The sequence below is a fragment of the Salvelinus sp. IW2-2015 genome, linkage group LG4q.1:29 (assembly GCF_002910315.2).
Source record: "Salvelinus sp. IW2-2015 linkage group LG4q.1:29, ASM291031v2, whole genome shotgun sequence".
NCBI classification, from domain to species: Eukaryota; Metazoa; Chordata; class Actinopteri; order Salmoniformes; family Salmonidae; genus Salvelinus; species Salvelinus sp. IW2-2015.
The window spans coordinates 36,944,803-36,970,120 of record NC_036842.1 but is presented as its reverse complement, the minus strand read 5'-3'; the positions used below and the strand labels follow the sequence as shown (position 1 = coordinate 36,970,120).

Here is a 25,318-nt window from a genome sequence, read left to right as displayed (position 1 = left end):
CGGAATATAATAGGGATTTGGGATAAACGCAGAAAAATAAGGTCTGAGGTTAACATCGGTTTAGGAGATCTTATATGTATTGTTCTATGAGAAGTCAGTTAACATGACCTTTATGAAGCCTTAGTGCTTTTTTAATTACAGAAATGCTTCAAAATTCACAAAACGTTACATTAGCTGATTTTAAGATTCTCGTAGAAAAAACGTGTGACCTCCTCAGCCTGTGTTTTACTAGAGTTTATCCAAAAACCCTACAGAAATGAAATTCCCCATAGGCTTTGACCAACGAGCCATGGTGGCATTAGTGCCTACAAAAAGACGCCATTACTATTGTTCTCTATACATAGTGCATTTGGAAAGTATTCAACCGCCTTGACTTTTTACACATTGTTACATTACAGCCTTATTCTAAAATGATTAAAAACTGGCCTCAATCTACACACAATACCCCAGAATGGCAAAGTGGAAATACGTTTTTAGAAATTTTAGCAACTGTATTAAAAATAAACACCTTATTACTAAGTATTCAGACCCTTTGCTATGAGACTCAAAATTGAGCTCAGGTGCATCCTGTTTCCATTGATCATCCTTGAGACGTTTCTACAATTTAACTTGTGGTAAATTCAATTGATTGGACAAGTTTTGGAAAGGCACACACCTGTCTATATAAGGTCCCACAGTTGCCGGTGCACATCAGAGCAAAAACCAAGCCATGAGGTCGAAGAAATTGGGAGAACCTTCCAGAAATACAACCATCTCTGCAGCACTCCACCACTCAGGCCTTTATGGTAGAGTGGCCAGATGGAAGCCACTCCTCAGTAAAAGGCACATGACAGCACGCTTGGAGTTTGCCAAAAGGCACCTAAAGGACTAAGACCATGAGAAACAAGATTCTCTTGTCTGATGAAACCAAGATTGAACTCTGGCCTGAATGCCAAGCGTCATGTCTGGAAGAAACACTACGGTGAAGCGTGGTGGCAGCATAATGCTGTGGGGTTGCTTTTCACCGGCAGGGACTGGGAGATTAGTCAGGATCGAGGGAAAGATGAACGTGCAAAGTACAGAGATCCTTGATGAAAACCTGCTCCAGGGCGCTCAGGACCTCAGACTGGGGCGAAGGTTCACCTTCCAAAAGGACAACGACTTTATTTTACTTWAAAAAAAAATGTATTTCACCTTTATTTAACCAGGTAGGCCAGTTGAGAACAAGTTMTCATTTACAACTGCRACCTGRCCARGATAAAGCAAAGCAGTGCGACAAAAACAATAGAGTTACACAAACATACGTACAGTCAATAACACAATAGAAGAAAATAAATCTATATACAGTTTGTGCAAATGTAGAAGAGTAGGTAAGGCAATAAATAGGCCATAGAGGTGAAATAATTACAATTTCGCATTAACACTGGAGTGATTAGATGTGCAAGTAGAGAATACTGGGGTGCAAAAGAGCAAGATGGTAAGTAATAATGTGGGGATGAGGTAGTTGGGTGTGCTATTTACAGATTGGCTGTGTACAGGTACAGTGGTAAGTTGCTCTGACAGCTGATGCTTATTAAAGTTTGAGAGGGAGATATGAGTCTCCAGCTTCAGTGATTTTTGCAATTCGTTCCAGTCATTGGCAGCAGAGAACTGGAAGGAAAGGTGGCCGAAGGAGGTGTTTGCTTTGGATGACCATTGAAATATACCTGCTGGAGTGCGTGCTACGGGTGGGTGTTGCTATGGTGACCAGTGAGCTGAGATAAGGCGGGGCTTTATCTAGCAAAGACTTTTATAGATGACCTGCAGCCAGTGGGTTTGGCGACATACGTAGTGAGGGCCAGCCAATGAGAGCATACAGGTCGCAGTGGTGGGTAGTATATGGGGCTTTGGTGACAAAACGGATGGCACTGTGATAGACGACATCCAGTTTACTGAGGAGAGTGTTGGGGGCTATTTTGTAAATGACATCGCCGAAGTCAAGAATCGGTAGGATAGTCAGTTTTACGAGGGTATGTTTGGAGATTCTAGATTTAATTTTGGATTGGAGATGTTTGATCTGAGTCTGGAAGGAAAGTTTACAGTCTAACCAGACACCTAGGTATTTGTAGTTGTCCACATATTCTAGGTCAGAACCGTCCAGAGTAGTGATGCTAGTCGGGCGGGAGGGTGCGGGCAGCAATCGGTTGAAGAGCATGCACTTAGTTTTACTAGCATTTTAAAAGCAGTTGGAGTCCACGAAAGGAGTGTCGTATGGCGTTGAAGCTCATTTAGAGGTTTGTTAGCACAGTGTCCAAAGAAGGGCCAGATGTATACAGCATGGTGTCATCTGCATAGAGGTGGATCAGAGAATCACCAGCAGCAAGAGCGACATCCATTGATATATATATACAGAGAAAAGAGTCGGCCCGAGAATTGAACCCTGTGGCACCCCCATAGAGACTGTCAGAGGTCCAGACAACAGGCCCTCCGATTTGACACACTGAACTCTATCAGAGAAGTAGATGGTGAACCAGGCGAGGCAGTCATTTGAGAAGCCAAGGCGATTGAGTCTGCCGATAAGAATGCAGTGATGACAGTCGAAAGCCTTGGCCAGGTCGATGAAGACGGCTGCACAGTACTGTCTTTTCGATGGTGTTATATCGTTTAGGACCTTGAGTGTGGCTGAGGTGCACCCGTGACCAGCTCGGAAACCAGATTGCATAGTGGAGAAGGTATGGTGGGATTTGAAATGGTCTAAGTTTTTAGAAAGGCAGGGCAGGATGGTTATAGGTATATAACAGTTTGGGTCTAGTGTCTCCCCCTTTTGAAGAGGGGGATGACCGCAGCAGCTTTCCAATCTTTGGGGATCTCAGATGATACGAAAGAGGTTGAATAGGCTAGTAATAGGGGTTGCAACAATTTCGGCAGATAATTTTAGAAAGGGATGGTCCAGATTGTCTAGCCCAGAGGAATTGTAGGGATCCAGATTTTGCAGCTCTTTCAGAAAATCAGCTATTTGGGTGAAGGAGAGGCGGGGGCGGGGCTGAGATGTTGGGCGGGGTAGCCGAGTGGAAAGCATGGCCAGCCATAGAAAAATGCTTATTGAAATTATCGATTACCGTAGATTTATCGGTGGTGACAGTGTTTCCTATCCTCAGTGCAGTGGGCAGCTGGGAGGAGGTGCTCTTATTCTCCATGGACTTTAGTGTCCTAAAACTTTTTGGAATTAGTGCTACAGGAAGCAAATTTCTGTTAGGAAAGCTAAGGCTAGCTTTTTCAAACTGACTGGGGGCTGAAGGGGGTTTATAACAAGCGGCAACGGCGAGACTTGTTTCTGGAAAGGTGGATTTTTTWAAAGTAGAAGCTCTAATTGTTTGGGCACAGACCTGGATAGTATGACAGAACTCTGCAGGCCAACTCCGCTCCCTTTGGCAGTTCTGTCTTGTTGGAAAATGTTAGTTAGGGATGGACATTTCTGGATTTTTATTGGCCTTCCTAAGCCAGGATTCAGACACGGCTAGGACATCCGGGTTGGCGGAGTGTGCTAAAGCAGTGAATAAAACAAACTTAGGGATGAGGCTTTTAATGTTAACATGCATGCAACCAAGGCTTTTACGGTTACAGACGTCAACAAATGAGAGCTCCTGGAGAATGGGAGTGATGCTGGGGGCTGCAGGGCCTGGGTTAACCGCTACATCACCAGAGGAGGAGTAGGATAAGGGTACGGCAAATGGCTATAAGAACTGGTCATCTAGTGCGTTCGGAATAGAGCGTAAAAGGAGCAGATTTCTGGGCGTGGAAGAATAGATTCAAGCCATAATGTACAGACGGGTATGGTAGGATGTAAGTACAGTAGAGGTAAACCTAGGCATTGAGTGACGATGAGAGGTTTTGTCTCTGGAGGCATCATTTAAGCCAGGTGAGGTCACTGCATGTGTGGGGGGGTGGAACAAAAGGGCTAGCTAAGGCATATTGAGCAAGGCTGGAGGCTCTACAGTGAAATAAGACAAAAATCACTAACCAAAACAGCAATAGACAAGGTATATTGACATTTAGGGAGAGGCATGTGTAGCCGAGAGATCATAGGGTCCAGTGAGTAGCTAGGCGAGCTAGGCGAGCTGGAGACACAGCGATTCAGACAGCTAGCAGGCTGGAGCTAGCAGATGGCACACAACCAAGACAACGCAGGAGTGGCTTCGGGACAAGTCTGAATGTCCTTGAGTGGCTCAGCCAGAGCCCGGACTTGAATCAAAACATCTCAGGAGAGACCTGAAAATAGGCAAGGCTCAGATCAACGTGGCAGTGTTGCTATAGTTTATAAAAGTTTTTCTTTATAATGTCTAAATAAAGATGGCTTCAACCCCCATATAACACACTTCAACTGACATCGTGTGTACATTGTACAATCACATCAGTGAGAGAGCATCAAATAGCACATTTGTATATATCCACTGTTCGTTCCTGTTTCAGTCATGTCTTTGGTCACACTTGTGTGGGTCAAACAAAAACACCCTAATGATTGGTTGGTTGGCAATAGAGCTTCCCACAATGCAGGTGATGGCTGTAGGATGAAGTTGGTGAAGAGCAGCTGCAGAAACTTGCTGTCGACTGCAGCAGCGATACTGGATATTATGGGCTTGTTCAACATTGCAGGTGACTGCCGACTGACTGATCTACAAAGAACCTTGCATCGTAAATATACAAGTCATTATTTGTAGATCAGTCAGTCGGTCACAATTTACATAGGATACATTTGGGTTCTGATCTTCTCGAACACAGCCAATGACAAGATACTTGTCTCCACCCTCAATGGGATTTGTTGTCCACAGAGCAGAACGGTGGGCTGTCAAGCTCCTGCCTATTCCTCTTTGGCTTGATGGATACATGTCGTTATTTGAATATTTGATGAGGGGTGTTGACGTCAACCGCCTGTATTCAATGGAGAGTAAGACGCTATGCTAGCCTCATGAATATGCATAGACAACTCCGATAGTGTTTTTTCTCCAAGTTGCCAGGATGTCACGTGCATCACACTTATATCAGTACACTCGTAACCTAAGCATTACGACACTTCTATTAGATCAAATGAACCTCATGTATCAAAATAGCAATTCATTTTTATCTTGACTAGATTCAACACTTACTGTGCCCCCCATAGAATAACTATTCACTTTAATAATGAATGATCTGCTTAACGTGGAAAGATTTTGGGTGGAGTAAACCCTCTGGTTTCACCTCTTCCTCTCAGACTGCAGTCAACTTATTGACCTTTGGATCACATGATTTTTTATCAAGTTTAAGTAAGGCAAGACACTTTCAAATGTGACTTGACAGAAATTCTGCTCGAACACACCCCATGATGTGATGCCCCCCCCCCCCCAAACAGATGGATTAAGATCCATAGTCCCACCTCCGATTTCATTGTGTGGGACAATAACAATGTTTTAGCTAAATTAAGGACAGAGCCCTCCACACAACCTCTACAATCAGTCTTGTGAGAGAGAAAGAGCTTGGGGACAGTTTTGTAAGTAAGTAAGTTCTGTCTCCTATGACTGCTGGGTGAATCACTGAGAAAAAAAAAAGGCTACCGTAAACATGTCCCCCATGAATGATGCAGCACCTCCCTTGGGCCAATCAGTGTAATTTTWAAAATGCCAGATCTCTATGGCAAGAAGCATCATTCACCCAAGTTTTGTCGAAATGCGTGCCAGTGGTGTCCGAGATATCGCATGGGTTACCTAGACACACATCCCTGAGCATGTGTGCCAGATTTCAGCACTCAGTCAAATAGATCAAGAGATATAAACATGTACCAGTTATAGTGCCACCATGTGGTCGATATGAATGTTCTTACATATGTTGAGTCTTGACAGTGTTTGCAATGTGTACCAAATTGTGTTCCAATACAAATATTCTTGATTGATTTTTATGCATATGTGCCAGACCACACACGCATGAATGTTTATTGGTCAATAGCARCTATGTTGTTTTAGGTACTAGTCTGGAAAATATTGCGTTGAGACCTTTGTCCATAGACGCCACAACGTTTTGTGCAAATCGTTTTTTCAGTGCCAGAAGAGTAGCTTTTGACACGTTTCTCACCAAATTCTAAATTGCGGAAAATCCATCATGGCAGACCTTATAGGTGACCGAGTCAAATTTGTTCCTTGTGAGAGGGACCTATGTACCAAATTTCATGACTTTAAGTCAAAACAGACTGACTTTTTAATTGTATTTTCACTCGTTATAGCACCACCTTCTGGCCAATCAGTGTAATTTTGTAAACGACTGCGCTCTATGGCAAGACGCATCATTCACCCAAGTTTGGTCAAAATCGTGCCAGTGGTGTCCGAGATATCGTGTGACTAAAGGACGGATGGAGACAGATACAGTCTCCTCCCCAATTTCATCGTGGGAGAAAATTTTGGTAACATGCACTATGATTTGGTACTTACTGTTGCATTAACATGTACAATGTTTTATCGGTAAAGAAACAAAAAGGCAAGATGCGCCAGGGGGAATTGCGCTGATGCATTCAAGTTCGTCAGGTTCTGACCGGAGAATATGCAAAAGTCCGCATGAGCAGAACAGGTGACTGACGTATCACCCACAAAGGCAGGGAATATTGTACAGGGGGATATACAGGTTATCAGAGCTGTGAAATGTTAGCTTCCTGGGTGCAAATTCTGCTGGCTGGGTTTTTGGAGCCCTCATYCCACTCAAGTATCAGATCAGTCCACCCCTCCTATGCACTATCATGACTCATCCAGCAGAGATGATTTTATATCGATTTTATGGGAATTTATTTGATTTAAACGGAGTGGCTGCGGTTCCGACTTTTCTTCTCAACAGGTAAAAGTCCCAAAGCTTCTGCGCATGTGAGGAATTCTTTATTTTACGCACAGTCTCTGGTCTAGTGTTGCCAATTTAGCGACTTTATCGCTATATTTAGCGAGTATTCAGACCCCTCTAGCGACACATTTTCAAAAAAGCGACTAGCGACAAATCTAGCAACTTTTCTGGTGTTATTGGAGACTGATGTGAAAGCACGTATCGTTCTTATTCTTCTCAACGAGCAGCGGATGCTGCCGTGGGCCCCACCCCGTCCCAAAGCACTCMCAGGCGGCCCAGTCCTCGCGCAGCAATCCCTCCCAGCTGCAGTCAGAGCAGGAGATGTTCACCCCTCCGAGTCCAGACTGCGAATGAATCGCGCATGCGGGAAGCCGCCGCTGGCTGATCCCACCCTGGCTTACATTTTTTTTAAACTATTAAACCTGAATTAGGGCCAGACTAGTTACCATAATTTTCTCACATTGCCATTGAGTTTTTTCTATTGTTTTTTTTTGATCCACTTAGATTGTATACATTTTTTATTTATTTTTATGTTATGGTTAAAAATGTTCATGATTTACTGTGACTTGTTGTAGGCTCCTAAGTGGACCATAAGGTTAAAAACCAAACCAAATTAAGAAAACTAAACTAAAAAATAAGTAACTCCGCCAGAGTGTCWCTTTTGGGTCACTTTTGCCGGTCCCAAGCCCAGATAAAGGAGGAGGGTTGGAATTGTGACATAAAAAAAAACAAGAATCGACAGAAGAAAGTTCATTTGTAGTCCTACACATATTTAGGGTGTTTTTTACTCACTTTWTGTCTCTCCCMCGACGTTATTCCTCTCTCCTACAGCGTCCATCACAATTACATGCACATGGCCAATTATGCAGATTAGGTGATGCCGTCATTTAGTGACTTCTAGGACAGCCAATAGCTACTTTCCTTACTGAGGAGTTGGCAACACTGCTCTGATCAACTCATAGGGGACAAGCTACTCTGGCGAATGCTCCTCCTTTAATAAAGTCAGATCAAAGTTGAATCAATGTCTGCAAGATCACAATGACAGTACTCTGCATAACCCATAATAACAGCATATAGCATAGGCTGAATGGGATCAAACCTCAACAGCACGTGCCACTAGGAAAAAAATGTGCTTTGAAACTAAACAAGTAGGCTATTCTACAGCTTGCTAACACKATCTGCTCTAAAATTCACTCACTTTACATTTTTCAAAACAACACCGTAGGCTCCTTTGAAACTGTAGCCTATAACTCAAGATGATATAAATGCATATCCCCATGAAACTGATTGAGATCAACTGATTGGTAGGCAGGTGCTGCATGGACGTTTCAAAAGTTGGAAGAATTATCATTCATGCTTGGCAGAGAAACCGCACAAGGCGAGTAGAGCAGAGAATGTGCATGAAGCAGAGAATCCCGCCCATGCACAGAAGCATCGGGACCTTTTGCTGGCGGGAAGAAAGGTCCAGAAAAGTCTGATCGTCAGCCTCTTCCTTTTTTAAATAGTTTATTAAAATTTCTAGAGTAGAATGACTTCTTGTTTTAGAGCCGTGTGGCTGATACATGAATTGGTTCTACTAAATGTATGCTGCGTTTTTACACAGGCAGTCCAATTCTGATCTTTTGCCCATTATTGGCAAAATATCTGATCTTAATGGTCTAAAAGACCAATAAGTGGCAGAAGATCGGAATTCAGCTTCCTGTGTAAACACAGCCGTAGACTCCCCAAAGCTRAATCAGTTATAGAACATTGTAAATATTGTTGCTTTGCAAGTAATGTATTATGTTCATAATGTGCTTTTAGAAAACTATAACTGCAAAATGAAATKAATCTCTTTGTCATGTGTTTTGTCAGACTCCTATAGGGGTATAATCCAAACCAGGATTCATTAGTTAGCCAGCTAACTTTGATAAACAACCAGAAGTAACTATTGATTTTCCCGATTCATTAAGAARGCTAAACCTAGATGTGTTTTTGGTTGTTGAGTCATTACACCATGCCCATCTTTCCCCCCCAAAAATCGGAATATTTAAGCAAGCTAGCCAACTCATTGATCGTGCTTTTTGTAGTACTAGCATACTCCTCAGGTCAGCATTGAAACCAACTAGACAGTTGCAATACAAAGTGCATTTATTCAAGTAATTCGTCCCCAAACAGGCGACTGTTGTTTATTGTCGCTGTCAAATGTGCCTTTACAATACTGGCCTCTTGGTACTTGTCTATGAATACATCACCGGAAATGATATTACAGGCCTGTTCATATTGTACATGGGGGATAGAGGAGGTCTATATATAATAGAAAGTCAGTGGCTTGACAGTTGGCACTGGGGGGGGGGGTAGAGTCAACGTCAACACGGATGTGAAACTTTCTGAACATTGCAGATAGAAATATAATTACTTGAACCGACACGATTCCCTAGTATGAAGTCAACCGAAGTTCCGCCTTGATAAAAAATGGTTATTCTATTATTGTTCTAGTCTACATGAGACACCGTAATCGGTTCTAAACATTACACTTCTATCTGAACATCCTGTAAATCCTCCTGAGAAAACAAGCTCTGTTGGTTATCTAGCCATAGTGTGAGTCTCCCGTAGAAACACTTTGTTCCACAGAGATCCGTCTCATGCCTAAAGGTTGTGTCTTAATATTCTAAAGTGGCTTCCTTCCTTGTCCCTTTCCCACCTTGACTACTGTCCTTAGACTGTTTAAAAGCTACTGACAGGTGAAACCACTTGGTCTCGATCATTCACCTGTTGAGACCTTTCTGACCAGCGGTCATGAAGGAAGGAGACTAGGAGAGGAGGCTGTTTTAGACTATTGGGACATGACCCTTGCAGGGTTTCAGGTAAAGAGTTCTGCATAGTCCACACCACTAGGCCTCTGGCCACATGGCTGGAGCAGCTGCTCCCCTCCTGACATGGTGATTGGCTCCCCCTAGTGACAGAAGAAAATGCAAAGCGTCATTATTCTGCTCCACTTCAACAGTTCACGTGAATACATAACAAGGTGCATTACACTCTCAACATACCACCCACAGTAAATCCTGTATTATTTAAATTTGTCATTTAGCACATGCCTATCCAGAGCGACTTATAAGTGCATTCAACTACAGTAGGCAAAAACAACCAAATATCACAACCATTGCCAGTAAAACCCTCAAAGCTACCCTAAACAAACCCCAAATACAACATTTTTTTTTGAAAGCACAAAAAAAGGGCTCTAGATGTGCCACTACCTCGTGGAACTCCACAAGCTCTGCCAACGAGGTGAATCTGATCTGGTGTCCCAGCAGCATGTAGCAGCCCTCTGTAGCGTCAACGAGGAAGTGTTTAAACTCCTCTTTGCATCGATAAGACAGGACGTATCCCAGAATCCTTTCGCTGACCCGCACCAGAAAGTGCCCGGGTTCCCCCTCGCTCAGTAAGTCCTCGGCTTCCTGCCGTGAAATGATGCCTTCGGTGGTAAAAGTAATGGTGGGTCAGTTATTAAGTATTGCCAAGTCAGAATGACACCCTGAAGTGACATATTAAGGATGGATAGCTGAAGACCACATACATGTACATGTTTTACTCTCCAGAAAACTACCTGTAGCACTGAGATACTTGTGGAGATCTGACAGGATTTAATAGGTTTAAGCAATATGACAATAGCTCCACTTGGCCTTCTGATAGGCCAGGTTCTAATTCCTCCATATTGCAACCCAGTCAGAGCTACACAAGTGCATCTAGGGAGTAGGGAAAAGGGGGTGTTTCTGGACAGGGCCGTTGCTTCCGTTCAACATGAGAAACCTGGCTGGGGTGTATTTATTAGGTCGCATACCGCAACGAAAACAATAGTTTCTATTGGACACATTGAGGTCAGTCCCTCCCTGTTTCGTTCCATTTGGTTCCAAGTGAATACACCTCTGATCATACCTACTGCCAGTCCTTTCAGATAAGTATTAAATATAGGAGAAGTCCCAGGGCAAGAGAGTTACTSATAAACCCGCTGTATAGAAACAGAATTTGCATAGGTGCCCAGCACCTACTATGTCAGGGGTAGCTAGGCAACCCTGGTCCTGGAGTGCTCAGCATGTACTTCACATTTTTGGAAGACCAAGTGTGTTGAATCTAGGCAATTCACTAAAACAATTAGCTAAGTTAGTCAGGTCTGGTGCCTAGTTGGAATACTGTAGTACCTACGGCACTCCAGGAACAGGGTTACCTACTCCTGCACTATGTGGTTCAGTAAATTGATCAAACTTGGGTATTCTGTGGTATAATTAAGATATTACAAACAATAGGAGGCATCAGACCTACTACTAACCAACTGTGCTGAGTGGCATGGAGACTGATGTGGTCTCTTCACATACAGTAAATGACTTTCAGTCTAATGTAAACTAATTAAGATTTATTTGCATTTGTGGCTATTTGCATATGTTGTTCATTCTAGATGGAATCCTCTTGTTCAGTTAGAAACATTTGCGGTGCAACTCGGCCCCTTACCATGGAACCAAGACGCTATGCGACTCTGGTCCTTCTGGAAGCCCGCTCGGAAAGGCAGCTGTTCCTCCTGGAACCATCTAATAATGTGCTCCCTGCTGGAGGTGGACAGTGTGCGTTGCACCCCTTGCTTCCTGTCAGGCAGCGAAACAGAGAGAAAAAAAGTGGGTCAGGCAGTCAGTCAGCCAGTGAAAGGCATTCATGTGTTTAAGCTCTAGGGCTCAGTGTTTCTCTGCATGGCTTTGTCTGAAAGGGGAATCCCTAGACATCAGCTTTCAGTGAATGAGACAAACCATCACAAGCACGAGGATTGACGTGTACTTACAGGATGACTACTGCAAAAAACCATTACCATATCAGACTGGTGGAAAGATTTGGTTCACTAATACTAGTGTGAATATAGAGTGGATTTAACCAACTATTCAATAATATAACTATTATTGAATAGTTTATTATTGACCTTCAGACCTGCAAAGTCCTAAGTGGGAGTCACTAAGGGAAGGGGCTAGGGTTTTGGGCTGTGCCATAGCAGATGACTGAATACCATTGGGTTTCAGTGGGGTTGAGCCTAGTCCAGGGTGTATTCAGTGATGTCAAACATCCTTAACGGTGCAGATATAAATGTAATTAATAGAGCCAACATAACTGCAGAATGATGCTCTACTCCACATAACCAACAATAGTATTTATATCGGAATGTTCTAGAATGTTGGACCCTAGACCTCCTGAACAGCAGGGTTGGGGTCAACTCCGGAAGTAAACTGACATTCCGATTCCAACAAATGCACACGTCTCCAAAAAGTATTGAGGAACATTTTAATTTCAGTTTACATCCTGAATTTAAAAGGAATTGACCCCAACTCTGCTGAACAGGCCCTGTATTACTGTGAAGGCACAGGTCAGCTCACGGGTTAAGGGTGTCGCTGGTCACAGTAAGGTTCCTGGGTTTGGGTTTGGGCGGGAGGGCAGGTCTGTCACCGCCGAAGGCCCTGGTGGCGGCAGCCACACGACCTCGCTCCAGAGCCTTGACCGATTGCCGCCGGTGGTCATCACGGGTCTGCTTGGCAATGGACCGTCGCCGCAGGTCAGCCGCTTTGGACTTCCGCACTGTGGAAAAACACAGAAGAATACAAAACACATACATGTAAACTCTCACACACACACACACAAAATCCTACCTTCATGGTTCTTCATATATATGACGTTTGTTTTTGTTAAAATTAAGTGAAATAAATGAAAAACGAGAAAGTTARATCTGCATAAACCCATTTGAACATGGCGCTATAAGGTTCTATCTGCAATCCAATCACAAGCCTGAACGAATACAGACGAACCAATCAGAACACATCTTTGCCATCTCCCTCCAAGTATGGTCTAGGCTAGTCTATGTATGATAATGTATGATAATCATAATACATTTCATAACGTATTTGATGTGTTCTGACTATCTTGATAATAGTGTCATATTCTAATCACTGACCACGTTTACATGCACACCAATATCCAGTTATTATTCGGGATACTCAAGTATACCGTTTTTGAGTTCATGCATATAAACTAAATATCATATCCTGTTTACAATAACCCCAAAAAGCTTGTATCCCGGTTATGAGAATCCCGGATAAGATGCCTGGGATATGCTGATGTAAGATGGGATACTGTGGCACGTCAACATCTTATCCCGTTTACTGTTGKTTTTTTATGGTCTGTGCATGCTCAGTTTCACAAATCACTTCATAAAAGCAGGCTACCTGCACAGTTCCATCCACCATAATAATTTAGCCTACTATAACTTATTTACTTTCACCTCTAAATTTAGACAAGTTCCTGCTTATAATTTCCTACATTTGGTAGGCCATATAATTTCTGACATAGTAAGAAACATGCAGCTTCTCTTCTGTCATACCTTGTGCCCCAGAATATATATATATATATATTACCCCTTTTTTGTGATATCCAATTGGTAGTTACAGTTTTGTCCCATAGCTGCGACTCCCGTACGGACTCGGGAGAGGCGAAGGTCGAGAGCCTTGCGTCCTCCGAAACACAACCCAACCAAGCCGCACTGCTTCTTGACACAATGACCACTTAACCTGGAAGCCAGCTGCACCAATGTGTCGGAGGAAACACCGTGCACCTGGCGACCGTGTCAGCGTGCACTGCGCCCGGCCCACCACAGGAGTCACTAGTGGGACAAGGACATCCCTGCCGGCCAAACCCTCCCCTAGCCCAGACGACGCTGGGCCAATTGTGCGCAGCCCCATGGGTCTCCCGGTCGCGGCAGAGCATGGACTCGAACCCAGAATCTCTATTGGCACAGATAGCACTGCGATGCAATAACTCCAAAACAGTGGAAAGATTGTCCCTGTGCAAAATGTCATCAGTTTGACCGGTTTTTAAATGAAAAGCTAAGAAAACGTCGTAACACGTTTCTGATAAGACTTCAGTTTGTCTTGGGGGCATATTTTACATGGTTGAAATACAGTCTGCTTGCATAAGTGTCAAAGATAACATTACGTGCACATTCACATTTTCAYTGCAAGAAATGCATAACCTAATTCTGCAGGAGTTAATATTAGATTACTCTACATCTGAGACGTTATAGGCCTACAGTCAGTGTCCTTAGTTGAGTTACTATTCCATTTAACCCATATACTTAAATGAGGAATATTCTGTTTATTCATGGTTACATGGATACTATTGAGCGTGCGACAGAGATAGATCCATCTATCTCTATAGGTGCGTGTAAACATCTTATCCCAAATAAGACCGCAAGCGGGATATGAGCTCTTATCCGGAATACTATGCACATGTAAACGTGGTCATTTATATATTTAAAAAACTTAACGTCTAATTCCTTAGTGTCAGAACCTTATGGTTGAACCCAGATTGAACCTTATGGCTCTGAAATGTCAATCTACCACTGGACACACCTACTCATTCCAGGGTTTTTCTTTATTTGTACTATTTTCTACATTGTAGAATAATAGTGAAGACATCAAAACTATGAAATAACAGATATGGAATCATGTAGTAACCAAATAACTGTTAAACAAATCAAAATATATTTTATATTTGAGATTCTTCAAAGTAGCCACCCTTTGCCTTGATAACAGCTTTGCACACTCTTGGCATTCTCTCAACCACCTTGATGAGGTAGACACCTGGAATGCATTTCAATTAACAAGTGTGCCTTCTTAAAAAAGTTAATTTGTGGAATTTCTTTCCTTCTTAATGCGTTTGAGCCAATCAGTTGTGTTGTGACAAGATAGGGGTGGTATACAGAAGATGGTCTTTTACCAAATAGGGCTAAGTCCATATTATGGCAAGAACAGCTCAAAAAAGCAAAGAGAAACGACAGTCCATCATTACTTTAAGACATGAAGGTCAGTCAATATGGAACATTTCAAGAACTTTGAAAGTTTCTTCAAATGCAGTCGCAAAAACCATCAAGCGCTATGATGAAACTGGCTCTCACGAGGACCGCACAGGAAAGGAAGACCCAGAGTTACCTCTGCTGCAGAGGATAAATTCATTAGAGTTAACTGCACCTCAGATTGCAGCCCAAATAAATGCTTCACAGAGTTCAAGTAACAGACACATCAACTGTTCAGAGGAGACTCCGTGAATCAGGCCTTCATAGTTGAATTGCTGCAAAGAAACCACTACTAAAGGACACCAATAATAAGAAGAGACTTGCTTGGGCCAAGAAACACGAGCAATGGACAGACAGGTGGAAATCTGTCATTTTGTCCTTTCCTTTGAGATTTTTGGTTCCAACCGCCGTGTCTTTGTGAGACGCAGAGCGTCTACTCAATATCTCAGAACAGATATAACCTTAGTCCCAAGGTCACGATTTGTCTGGTTACCCTACTGAATGTAAACAAACCGTTTCACAAGGCCAAGAAACAGTCATCTGTGTAATGATCAACTGGTGTGCCCTATATAGCTCTATCCAGAGGCCCAGGGGGGTTTCCTGCCTTCCATACATTCCATTTCAACCCATTTATGATAAGTGTTAAAGCAGCAGAAAAGGTTTTTCACATTGAGAGGCAACAGTGGAACACCGGTGTACATTTCAGACTAAGCACAAGACAAACATTATATGTCCACACTTTGGCAGAAACTGATTTTTTTTTTTAAACATACAAAGTAGCATGATTATTTATACTGTTAATCAGTGCAACTGAAGGTCAGCTATAATCTTTGTCAAACAGGAAGGTTAATTATTAACTTGTGTGTTGGAACTATATTCATTATACTTGGGAGTTTGCCATGGAGAAAATAATCATCATGATGTACGTTTGTCCAATTTAACATTAATACAATACTTCCTATTTATACAATCTAGATGTTCAGGTCGGTGGTAAACTATAGGACTGCAGGGATCGCCCAGATATGTCTTCAACACGAAATCAAAACGTTTTCCAATGAGGTCAACATATTTGTGCAGCCATTCTGAGATCACGTTGAGTGTTCTAAAATTAAAATTAGCGCCAACGAAGAATGGCAAGTAACACACATCACCCCAAGCCATGCTAAGGATCTGGCTCAGGACTGACRGTTTCCAAGGATATCAGGAATTTATATTCACATTCTGGGCTTGTCCAATAGATGGGTTAGCTGACGATGTCATGAAAGCGATGCTTCAAATCAGGCAGAAGTCTGTCAGTTGTTATTCTGGATGGCCAGATATAACTACCAACAATGACAAGAAACTACCATGTGGGGAATCGTAGGTGACTCGTTTCAGTTAGTTTTTTGTTCTTGATACCATGGCTTGTTTTGAGGCATTTTGACTGATTTCATGTCAATGCTAATATGACTAAAATTCGCTAGCTAACCAACAACTGTAACGATGAAATTGAGAGACAACAAGTGCTCATTGTGCAAATGGATGTTTTCAATCAACATATTGGAGACTAAATATAGTTGACATGTTTTCAACAATCTAAGCCAACCCTGTCCGTTTTGCCCCATAGTTGCACCCGTGTCGGTTTATTTGCTGAACAACAAACCAGTCTATAAGAAACACCGGTTTTAATGGCAATCTTCCGAGATGTGAAGCGCGACTGCAAAAATGACGACCTAGAATCCGTATGCTTCAGAGTTTCTCCAGTGTGTGTGTGTGTGTGTGTGTGTGTGTTTACATGAATCTTGCCAGTGTTGGTCGTTTCTCTCCTCTCTGACCTCCCTCAAGTCCATGTAGATCTCCTGCTTTCTCTTCTGCTCCACTCTTTGCACCTCCTCCTCAGCCCTCCTCCTCTCCTCCGCCTCTCTTTTCTGAGAGAAACAGGGGGAAGGAGAGAAAGAAATGTCACCATTGAACAGTAGTGGCTAAACAAATAGAAAGACTGTGGAATTGAACCAGGGTCATGTTCATTACACCTGGCAAAAAGGTAAAACATTTTTTTCCTCCTCCAGAGTTTTACCTGCAGTAAATCAAGTCAATTTCAAATACTGTATAAAGACAGTGATGCTATGAGCTCAAACAAATGTATTTAATCATTGTTTTGAACTGGCCTATATGGGGAAGTATGAAACAACTGACTGTTTAGGAAGGACATTGTTCTAAAAGTTGGTCAAATAACTGGACGGTCAACGATAACTGGAAAGCGATTATATGTGTTGTTTAGCTAACGTGTTATGGTCATGAGGATGTGGGCAAACAATACCATTGATGAAACATTGAGTAGTTCCTGTAAGTTGACAAAATGAGCTTTCAACACCTATTGTGAGGCTAATTRTTTTATATCAATGCATCATCAACTTCCTTGTTTACATAACTTAAACACTCATTATACTGTGACAATATTATAGAATGACATTTTAATCAATGGGCTAATACTTAACCATATAACCTGTCAAACTGTACTTATGATCAAAACACCTGATGCCATGACTGATGCCATGACCTTAAAATAATTGTTCAACTGTCTAAGATTTAAGGCAAGAGTCCCTGGAGAGCTAGAGTACTGGGAGTGCAGGCTTTTGATCCAGCCAAGCACAAAAATAAGTAATGCAACAAATCAGACTTGATGAGCTGGGCTGGAACCATAGAGATAGAGGACTCTAGTGCCCAAAAGCCTGTTTTAGCATGGGTAGCGCTATTGCGTCTTTCACCATTTTGGATGTATGTGTGAATTGTTAGTATTAGAGACACCCAACATGGCTCGGGGATTCGAACTCCAGGGTTGACGTTGACAATGTCTGACCCTGGTCATGACCACACTCCCTGAGGGTGTCTCAGGGGTGAAAAGACACAACAAAAAATACACACAAAAAAAAACGAGTGACCTTTCAGTTACTGGCCCAATGATCTAACCGCTAGGCTACCTAGCGCCCGTGTAGTCAACTGGATGTCCTATGGGTTAAGGAAGGATCACATAATTCCATCCAGGTCATCAGGAGGGATCAGCCAATGAATTAACTAGGTGAGCAAACATGCCATAAAGGTAGGTGGCAGTAAATCACCAACCTTGCTTTTATACCTGTTCAAACAACACACTCGAGGTGGCAGTATGCACCCTTTGTTTGTTTGCCAACGCAGAAGTAATAGAAMAASTAAATGGACTACTTCAAAATGGAGATTGCCTCAATGGCGCTGCCCATGGTCTCACAGACGCCATAATGGGACAGATACAATGTCTATCTAAGTCTATGGCTGGAAGAAAAGTCTGGACTACCTGTAACTCTCTAAATAAACTGTGGCATGTGAATTAGTGTTTTTTCAAAATTATGGGCTGGGGGGCAACCTCATGATGGGTAGGGCGGGGGGCCTTCATGATGGGGCTAGCGGGGGGGGGGGGGCCTTCATGATGGCTCTAGGGGGGCCTTCATGATGGTAGGGGGGGGGGCCAGCGGGCTAGGGGGCCCGATGCGCCGGCCGGGCCGGGCTCTTGGCCCCCCCCCCGCTACCCGCCGCCGGGGCTCACGCAGGCCCCGGGCCGGGGCCCCTTCATGAATCACGGCTTACATGGATGGGTAGAGCTATCTTGAGGCTAGGGGGGGCACTCATGATGCTAGGGGGGGCCTTCATCGATGGGCTACGGCGGGGGCCTTCATGATGGGCTGGGGGGCCTTCATGATGGGCTAGGGGGCCTTCAATGATGGCTCAGGGGGCCTTCATGATGGGCTAGGGGGCGCATTCATGATGGGCTAGGGGGGCCTTCATGATGGGCTAGGGGGCATGGGCTAGGCGCCTTCATGATGGCTAGGGGGCCTTCATGATGCGGCTAGGGGGCCTTCATGATGGGCTAGGGGGCTGTCATCGACTGTGGGCTAGGGGGGGCCTTCTGATGGGCTAGGGGGGGCCTTCATGATGGCTAGGGCCCTTATGGCTAGGGGCCTCATGATGGGCTAGGCCGGGCCTACATGATGGCGAGGGGCTACATAGGCGTAGGGGGCTTCATCTCCCACCTCCTGTTGGCTCTGCTCCTGAGCTGCAGCCCGTCGGCTCCACCTCCTGTCGCTCCACCTCCTGTCGCTCCACCTCCTGTCGCTCCACCTCCTCTTTCCACCGACTGCAGCTCTGAGTCATCAACAGACGCTGGAGAACCTCTTGACCAGCTCCGCCTCCTTTTCGCCCTACACACACAGGATTGACTGAGTGAGAACACACACGAGCACCTGTAGATCTTTACCTGTCCACTGATTTTATAAAGCTTTCCCTAAAATCTAAATACCTTTCACCTCCCAAATACTTCCATGGCCCCTCCAATGACAGTCCACAATCCCCTACCTCGAGGCACGGATAGAAAAAAAGAGCTACAGACATGTCCTATCCATACAGGCACATGGCAACACTACTATTGAGGAAAACAAACAGGAAAACGCTGCACATGCTCCAGGTGATTTATTATAACATTTCAACCTTCATCAGGCATCCACGGAGGTCTTCATCAGGCATCCACGAGGCTGGGATCAATCCACGGAGCCTGGGAGCATCCACGGAGCCTGGGAGCATCCACGGAGCATCCACGGAGCCCGGAGCCATGAGCATTCCACGGAGCATGAGTATCCACGGAGCATGAGTATCCACGGAGCATGAGTATCCACGGAGCATGGAAGCCTGAGCAGCAGTATGCAGCGTTCACCTTTTTATTTACAATGAATTCCCCTCCAGCAAAAATTACCTCAATGTGCGTATGTTCTACAGATTTTTTAACTACTATGAGGACACACCCCTAACACCACGCAGATTGACGTTTATTGGGGYGAGGCTTGTCCTGGAGGCAGAACTGAGCGATTTCAACTAGATGGGCCAGCTGCTGAGTCAAATTGGCTACATTGTAAAAATGTATGAAAACAAAAATKTGCTTTTTGGTCTTCATCTAATGTTAGGCATTAGGGTTAGCAGTGCGTTTAAGGTTAAAAATCTGATTTCGAAAATMTGCTAGTTACCACTGCAGGGCTGCCTCCAGAACAACATTCATGATGAATAAAAGAGGACTCAACAATAGAAGGTCTGAGGAGTGGAATGTTATGACACATAAGCAAAGTCCAGATCAGGATGGCAACAGCCAACATGCAGGCACTGAGGACCAAGTTGTAATTTAAATGTTTGCCTGTAACTTTTTACAGCAATCTCCAGTTAGGATTTGGCCCAGAATTATCAAGAATTATCAAATCACATTCATTTAAAATGGAGAATGTGGATGTTAGAGAACACAAAACAGGATTCTGTGATAGACTGTCTGGAACAAAGTCGTTACTTTAGGTTTAAATTTAGAAACCACTTAGTAAGAGAACTCAAGAATCCACAAGTACAGAACAGTGGGGTGTGAGACAGCATGTTCTCAAATGGAATTCTATTATATAACCCATATGGGCGGTTGAGTAAGGCTTTTGTCTGACCAGCCTTAGAGAAGAATTTGAAACGTCAGAATGAAGTGAATTTAGTAGAATGTTCAACAACAATGTTCACACATACAGATGGTAAAATGAGAAATGGCRAAGGTGCATGAAGATAGAGGAATTCATACAAGACATCATTGTTTCAGCACTATCCACAGAGTTCTTAAAGAACGGCGTGAGACATGGTTCAATGTGACAGTAAATCATCACAATCTACTTTTGTAAAAAAAAAAAWTTAAAGTCCACCATCTTGGAGCTTTGCCGATGATACAAGAAAAGAGWAACGGAGAGCAATGAGCAATATGGCCAACTGAGCAATAAAAGGCATTTGTACATGGTGGCCGCCATCTTTATRCACCTTCTCCATTGGAAGACGGGCATTTTGTAATGGCTGGAATAGAACAAATGGAAAGGTTTTAAACACATAGCGCTGCATTCATTCCATTACGACGAGCACCTCTGACTTAAAGTGACACCAGCCACCTGCTCACAGCATCTTTTATTTGTTACTTATCGCACTTATTTTTTCTTAACTTAAAGCATTTGTTGTTTAAAGGCTTGTAAGTAGGCATGTCACTGTAAGGTCTACTACACCTGTTGTATTTGGCACATGTGACAAATACCATTTGATTTTGATCTTTAACTAATCAGTGGTGGAGATGACACATTGTTTCCTGCCCACACAAGTTACCATCTCTTCTGATTACAGGTTAATTTGGGGTTATACATACCTGTGGCTCAACCAAACCCTTACAGCAGCCAGTTATCATTATCACCACCCTAACAGGGAAACATGACTAAGAAGTGAAACTCCCCCACAGTGTTGAATGACTTGTAGTTGTGGGAACAACGTCATAGGCAACACTATCATGGTTAAGTGCAGCTCACAACACAGGCAGTGCCTGACTCAATAAAATGAGAGGTTTAGTTGAAGACATTTTTAACTAGGGCTTCCTGGCTGGGAAGGGTGATGTCTAGATTAAACCCAACTATAGCCCTGTGGGTATTACCGACAGCCAGAGAATCTGTGCAGAACCTACCTTACAGGTCATTTTGTGTTGGCTGGTGTGATAAGCCACAAATAGACCATAGACACACACTTTGCCTACATCAACCACTGCATCCCATTACAGGGTCTGTAGTAAATTAAGTAAGTTTATTTGCCACTGTTCAAGACAACACGCTTAACCACCTGACATCTTCCTGTCAGAAAGCGGTGTTATTGATTGCTATGACAACCATGTCTGTCTCCATAGAAGGTGTTCTATTTAAAGAGTTAAGAGTCAAATATGTGGCTAATGACCTGACAGTCAGGTCTCTCTCTGCTTTGACTGACATCTTTAACATGTTTGCCAATGACAGAGGGCGTTTGGCACGACAACAACAAAGGAGAGGGATAAAGCAAACACGTTGCACTGCTAAAAGATGTACGGCATGTGATGATGTAATTTCCTCCCACCTGAGCTCCTCAGCCTCTCTCTGGGCCTGGCGGGCCGCCCTCTGGGCTATGATGTCATCACAGATCTGCTCGTAGGACTGGTCGGCAGGGTGGTCCCCCATCACCCACACCCATATGTCACTATCCATCCCCGCCAGCCACTGTACACTCTTCACAGAGGCTGATGCACAAAATGCACACACACACACACACACACACACACAGACACACACAGACACACACAGACGTGCACCACAGACACAAAAACACACAGCACAGCCAGTTAGAAAAATACTGTGCTCATTAATCCTAGCATAATATTACTCAATTCATTTTCCACAGTGCAACACAGTTGTAAAACACTGCTGCAGTTGGACTACTTTAACAGGAGTGAATCGTACTCTCCATCACTACATCTGAACGCAACGTTTCAGTGGAGATCCCGATATGTCCTTTAGTCTCCAGTTTGGCATATAACTAGCTGGGTTTCTCAACTCCACGGTATGTACGTCTCGGTGGAGTTGGGTTGCAACGACTGTGGGCGGAGTGTTCCTCGGACTACATTAAGTCGCTGTCAGTGGATACGAGGAAACAATCGGTGGTTTTATAAAAAAATATGGATTTAAGGGTTTCAGAATTTACATTTTCAGAAGTATCGACAGCGGCTCGATGCAGTTGGAGATCCAACCCACCCACCCACACCCACACCCACACCCACACACACACAACATTGATGTGATGAACATCGTGGTGTTGAGAATAACTCAGCTAGCATATAGAAAAACAGAAACATCCCAGGAGACCAACAGTAAATGTGCTTTTCAGAGAGAGGCATGGAAAATATCCAAAATGGCACCTAATTCCCCCATAGGGCTCTGGTCAAAAGTAGTGCACTATTTATTTTTTTTACCTTTATTTAAGTAGGCAAGTCAGTTAAGACCAAATTCTTATTTTCAATGATGGCCTAGGAACAGTGGGTTAACTGCCTTGTTCAGGAGCAGAACAACAGATTTTGACCTTGTCAGCTCGGGGATTCGATCTTGCAACCTTTCGGTTACTAGTTCAACGCTCTAACCACTAGGCTTTCTGCCGCTACAGAGTAGTAGTACACTATACAGAGTAGTAATACACTAGAAAGTGGATAGGGTCAAATCAAATCAAACCAACATAGGGTGCCATGAGGGACACACACAACCATTCATTGTCAGTGTTGACGGCTCAGTGATACCTTTCTTGGGTTTCTTCAGAGTGGCATCCTCCTTCTCCAGTCGAGCCTCTCTATCCTTCCAGCGTCGAACCTGTTCTTCACGCATCTTAATGAACAACACCTGCTTCTGCTCTTCGCTCAGCTCAGCCAGGAGCTCGGGTGATATGAACATGTCCGTCAAAATCTGCTGGAGCATCGTAGAGCTGTAATGTCTCACCAACAGTATCCAGAGAGAACTTTAGTATTAGCAGAGAACACCTGGTGTTGGTTGGATGTTGGGAGTTTCTCAGTTGAAATATCGAGTTGTTAATCCTCTAATGAAGACTGGTCCATGCATGTATTCACTCTCTGAATTCCCACTGAAAGAAACAGAAATGTCCATAAGAAATGGCTGCTTTGACCATAACTGTGCATCAGAGTACCTGCTGCCTTCTCCACACATTTTCTATTGGTATAGCCAGTACAGTGCCTGCTATGTTTGTTCACACCACAGGTCAGATGTTGCAACTGGTGTACACATACATATATATATATAAAATAGTATGTAGGAAGACAATAGTCCAGTCTCTGAACTCTCACATTCTCAATCTACTGTGATTCGTGCTTAACTTATTAAGCACGAATCATGGCAGAAACGGTATACTATAACACAGCATCATGATCTCGTGGTGAGATAGCAGCCTATTATCACTCCGAAGTGTGGCCAACTGTATGCAAACAACTAAAGTTGGCTGCGGGACATAGGGATTTGCCATGCGAAATTAATTTGAAATACAGTGATTGGAAAACTCGTCAAATCCATTGAATTGCATGTCGACTGTGAAGACATGGCTGTCATTTTGATTTTCAAATAGTAATAGTAGTAGGATACAGTGGAGTTCACTACAACCTGCCCATTTAACTACCGGTATCAGAGCACACCTGTAAAACATGTTTTACTTAAGTACAGAAACGTTACTCCACAGACCTACAACAGCTAGAATCGGGACGTTAAAGGAAGATACAAAAAAAAGTAACTTATGTCCATAATCAACTATGACTAGGCACATTCACAATGGATGATGATAATGCTGGCAGTAAATGATAACGCCGACCATTTGCAGTGTTGAAATATTTGTACTATCACTGGATATTGAAATGGTAAACAAAAATACGTTCCATATATTTCATTATTGAGTTCATCCAAATGTACTTACCGCTATGGTATATATCCTGAAAGTGGAAATCACATACGTGGGAAGTGGACGCCTTTAAAAAAATTACTTGTTTACAAGATGTCCCATGGGAATGTTCGGCATGAGTCACACTATGGGGCGATGGTCACGCCTGCAAATGCATATATTTTTCTGTAGCCTACTATTTAGCGGTATTTCGCAGGTTTAACGACAATGACAAATGTTCCGTTGCAGGTACCGTTTTCCGTAGGTTACTTATTTCCTAAATGAAGGACAAAAAGTGCCAACAAGTTTCGCAAGAAAAAAACACTCCCTTATGCAAATGTTAATATTTGTCCATCCCACTCACTGTTATTGCAGGTAGACTACTGCAGCGTTCAGAACAACTGGAAACTCGGAAATCTCTGCCTTCCGACTTCAGTGCGTTCACGACAACTGGGAATTCGGCAAAAAAAAACTAGCTCCGACTGGGAAAGTCGTTTTGAAATGTCATCCAACTCGGAATTCCAATTCGAAAACTCGGGCATCTTTCTGGAGCTTCTACTTTCCGACGTGAGGATCACTTACGTCATGATTTGACCTAGTTTTTTCCCCGAGTTCCCAGTTGTCTTGAAAGCGCCATAATCTTGGCTAAAACAGATCTAAAGTCTCGCGTAATTGGTCAGATGCTTATTTACTAGTCTGTCCCAATAGTATCCAGCTGCAGCCCCGCAGCAGCCTGAGACCCCTTTATTTCCTCATTTCCTAGATTCCTTTCCTTCTTTCTTAACTTTCTTTCCTTCTTCTTTTCCTTTCCTTTCCTCTCTATTGGTTGTGGTTAATTCCAACACATACATGTGAACTCCTCCTTTCCATTCCTAGCTTCCTTTCCTCGTTTCCCAGCTTCCTTTCCTTCCCTACCTCCAAATCCTCTCCTCTATCCTATCTCACTTTCCTTATCTCCTTTTCTTTCCTACCTCCTTTCCACCTTTCCTAGCTCCCTTCCTCGCTTCCTTTTCTTTCTTAATTTTCTTTCCTAGATTCCTTTCCTAACTCCCTTTCCTTTCCTCCTTTCCTAGCTCCATTTATTTTCCTCCTTTCCCCGCCTTCCTTTCCTCTTTCCCTATCTCCCTTTCCTTAACTAGGAGCTAGGAAAGAAGGAAAGGAAAAGGATTGAGGAAAGAAGTATGTGGTAGGGATTAACCACGGCCAGTAGAGAGGAAAGGAAGAAGGAAAGTAAGTTAGGAAAGGAAAGGAAGCTGGGAAATGAGGAAAGGAAAGGGTGCGAGGAAAAAGAGGAAAGGAATTGAAGAAATTAAAGGAGGAGTTCGCATGTACAGTATGTGGTAAGGATTAAACACGGCCAGCAAT

At 43.4% G+C, this 25,318-nt stretch overlaps 1 protein-coding gene across 1 annotated transcript; it reads right to left on the bottom strand.

The window, feature by feature from the left end:
- Nucleotides 1–8,922: 8,922 nt before the first annotated feature.
- sh2d4a (SH2 domain containing 4A) lies at nt 8,923–24,398 on the bottom strand. The gene is given in 12 exon segments (XM_023984634.3): nt 8,923–9,745; nt 10,047–10,264; nt 11,296–11,426; nt 12,201–12,399; nt 16,443–16,575; nt 18,712–18,751; nt 18,753–18,835; nt 18,838–18,879; nt 20,928; nt 21,608–21,767; nt 22,815–23,152; nt 23,990–24,398. Coding segments are annotated over 11 exon segments (1,275 nt in total). The 5' UTR covers nt 22,990–23,152; nt 23,990–24,398; the 3' UTR covers nt 8,923–9,652.
- Nucleotides 24,399–25,318: the final 920 nt, after the last annotated feature.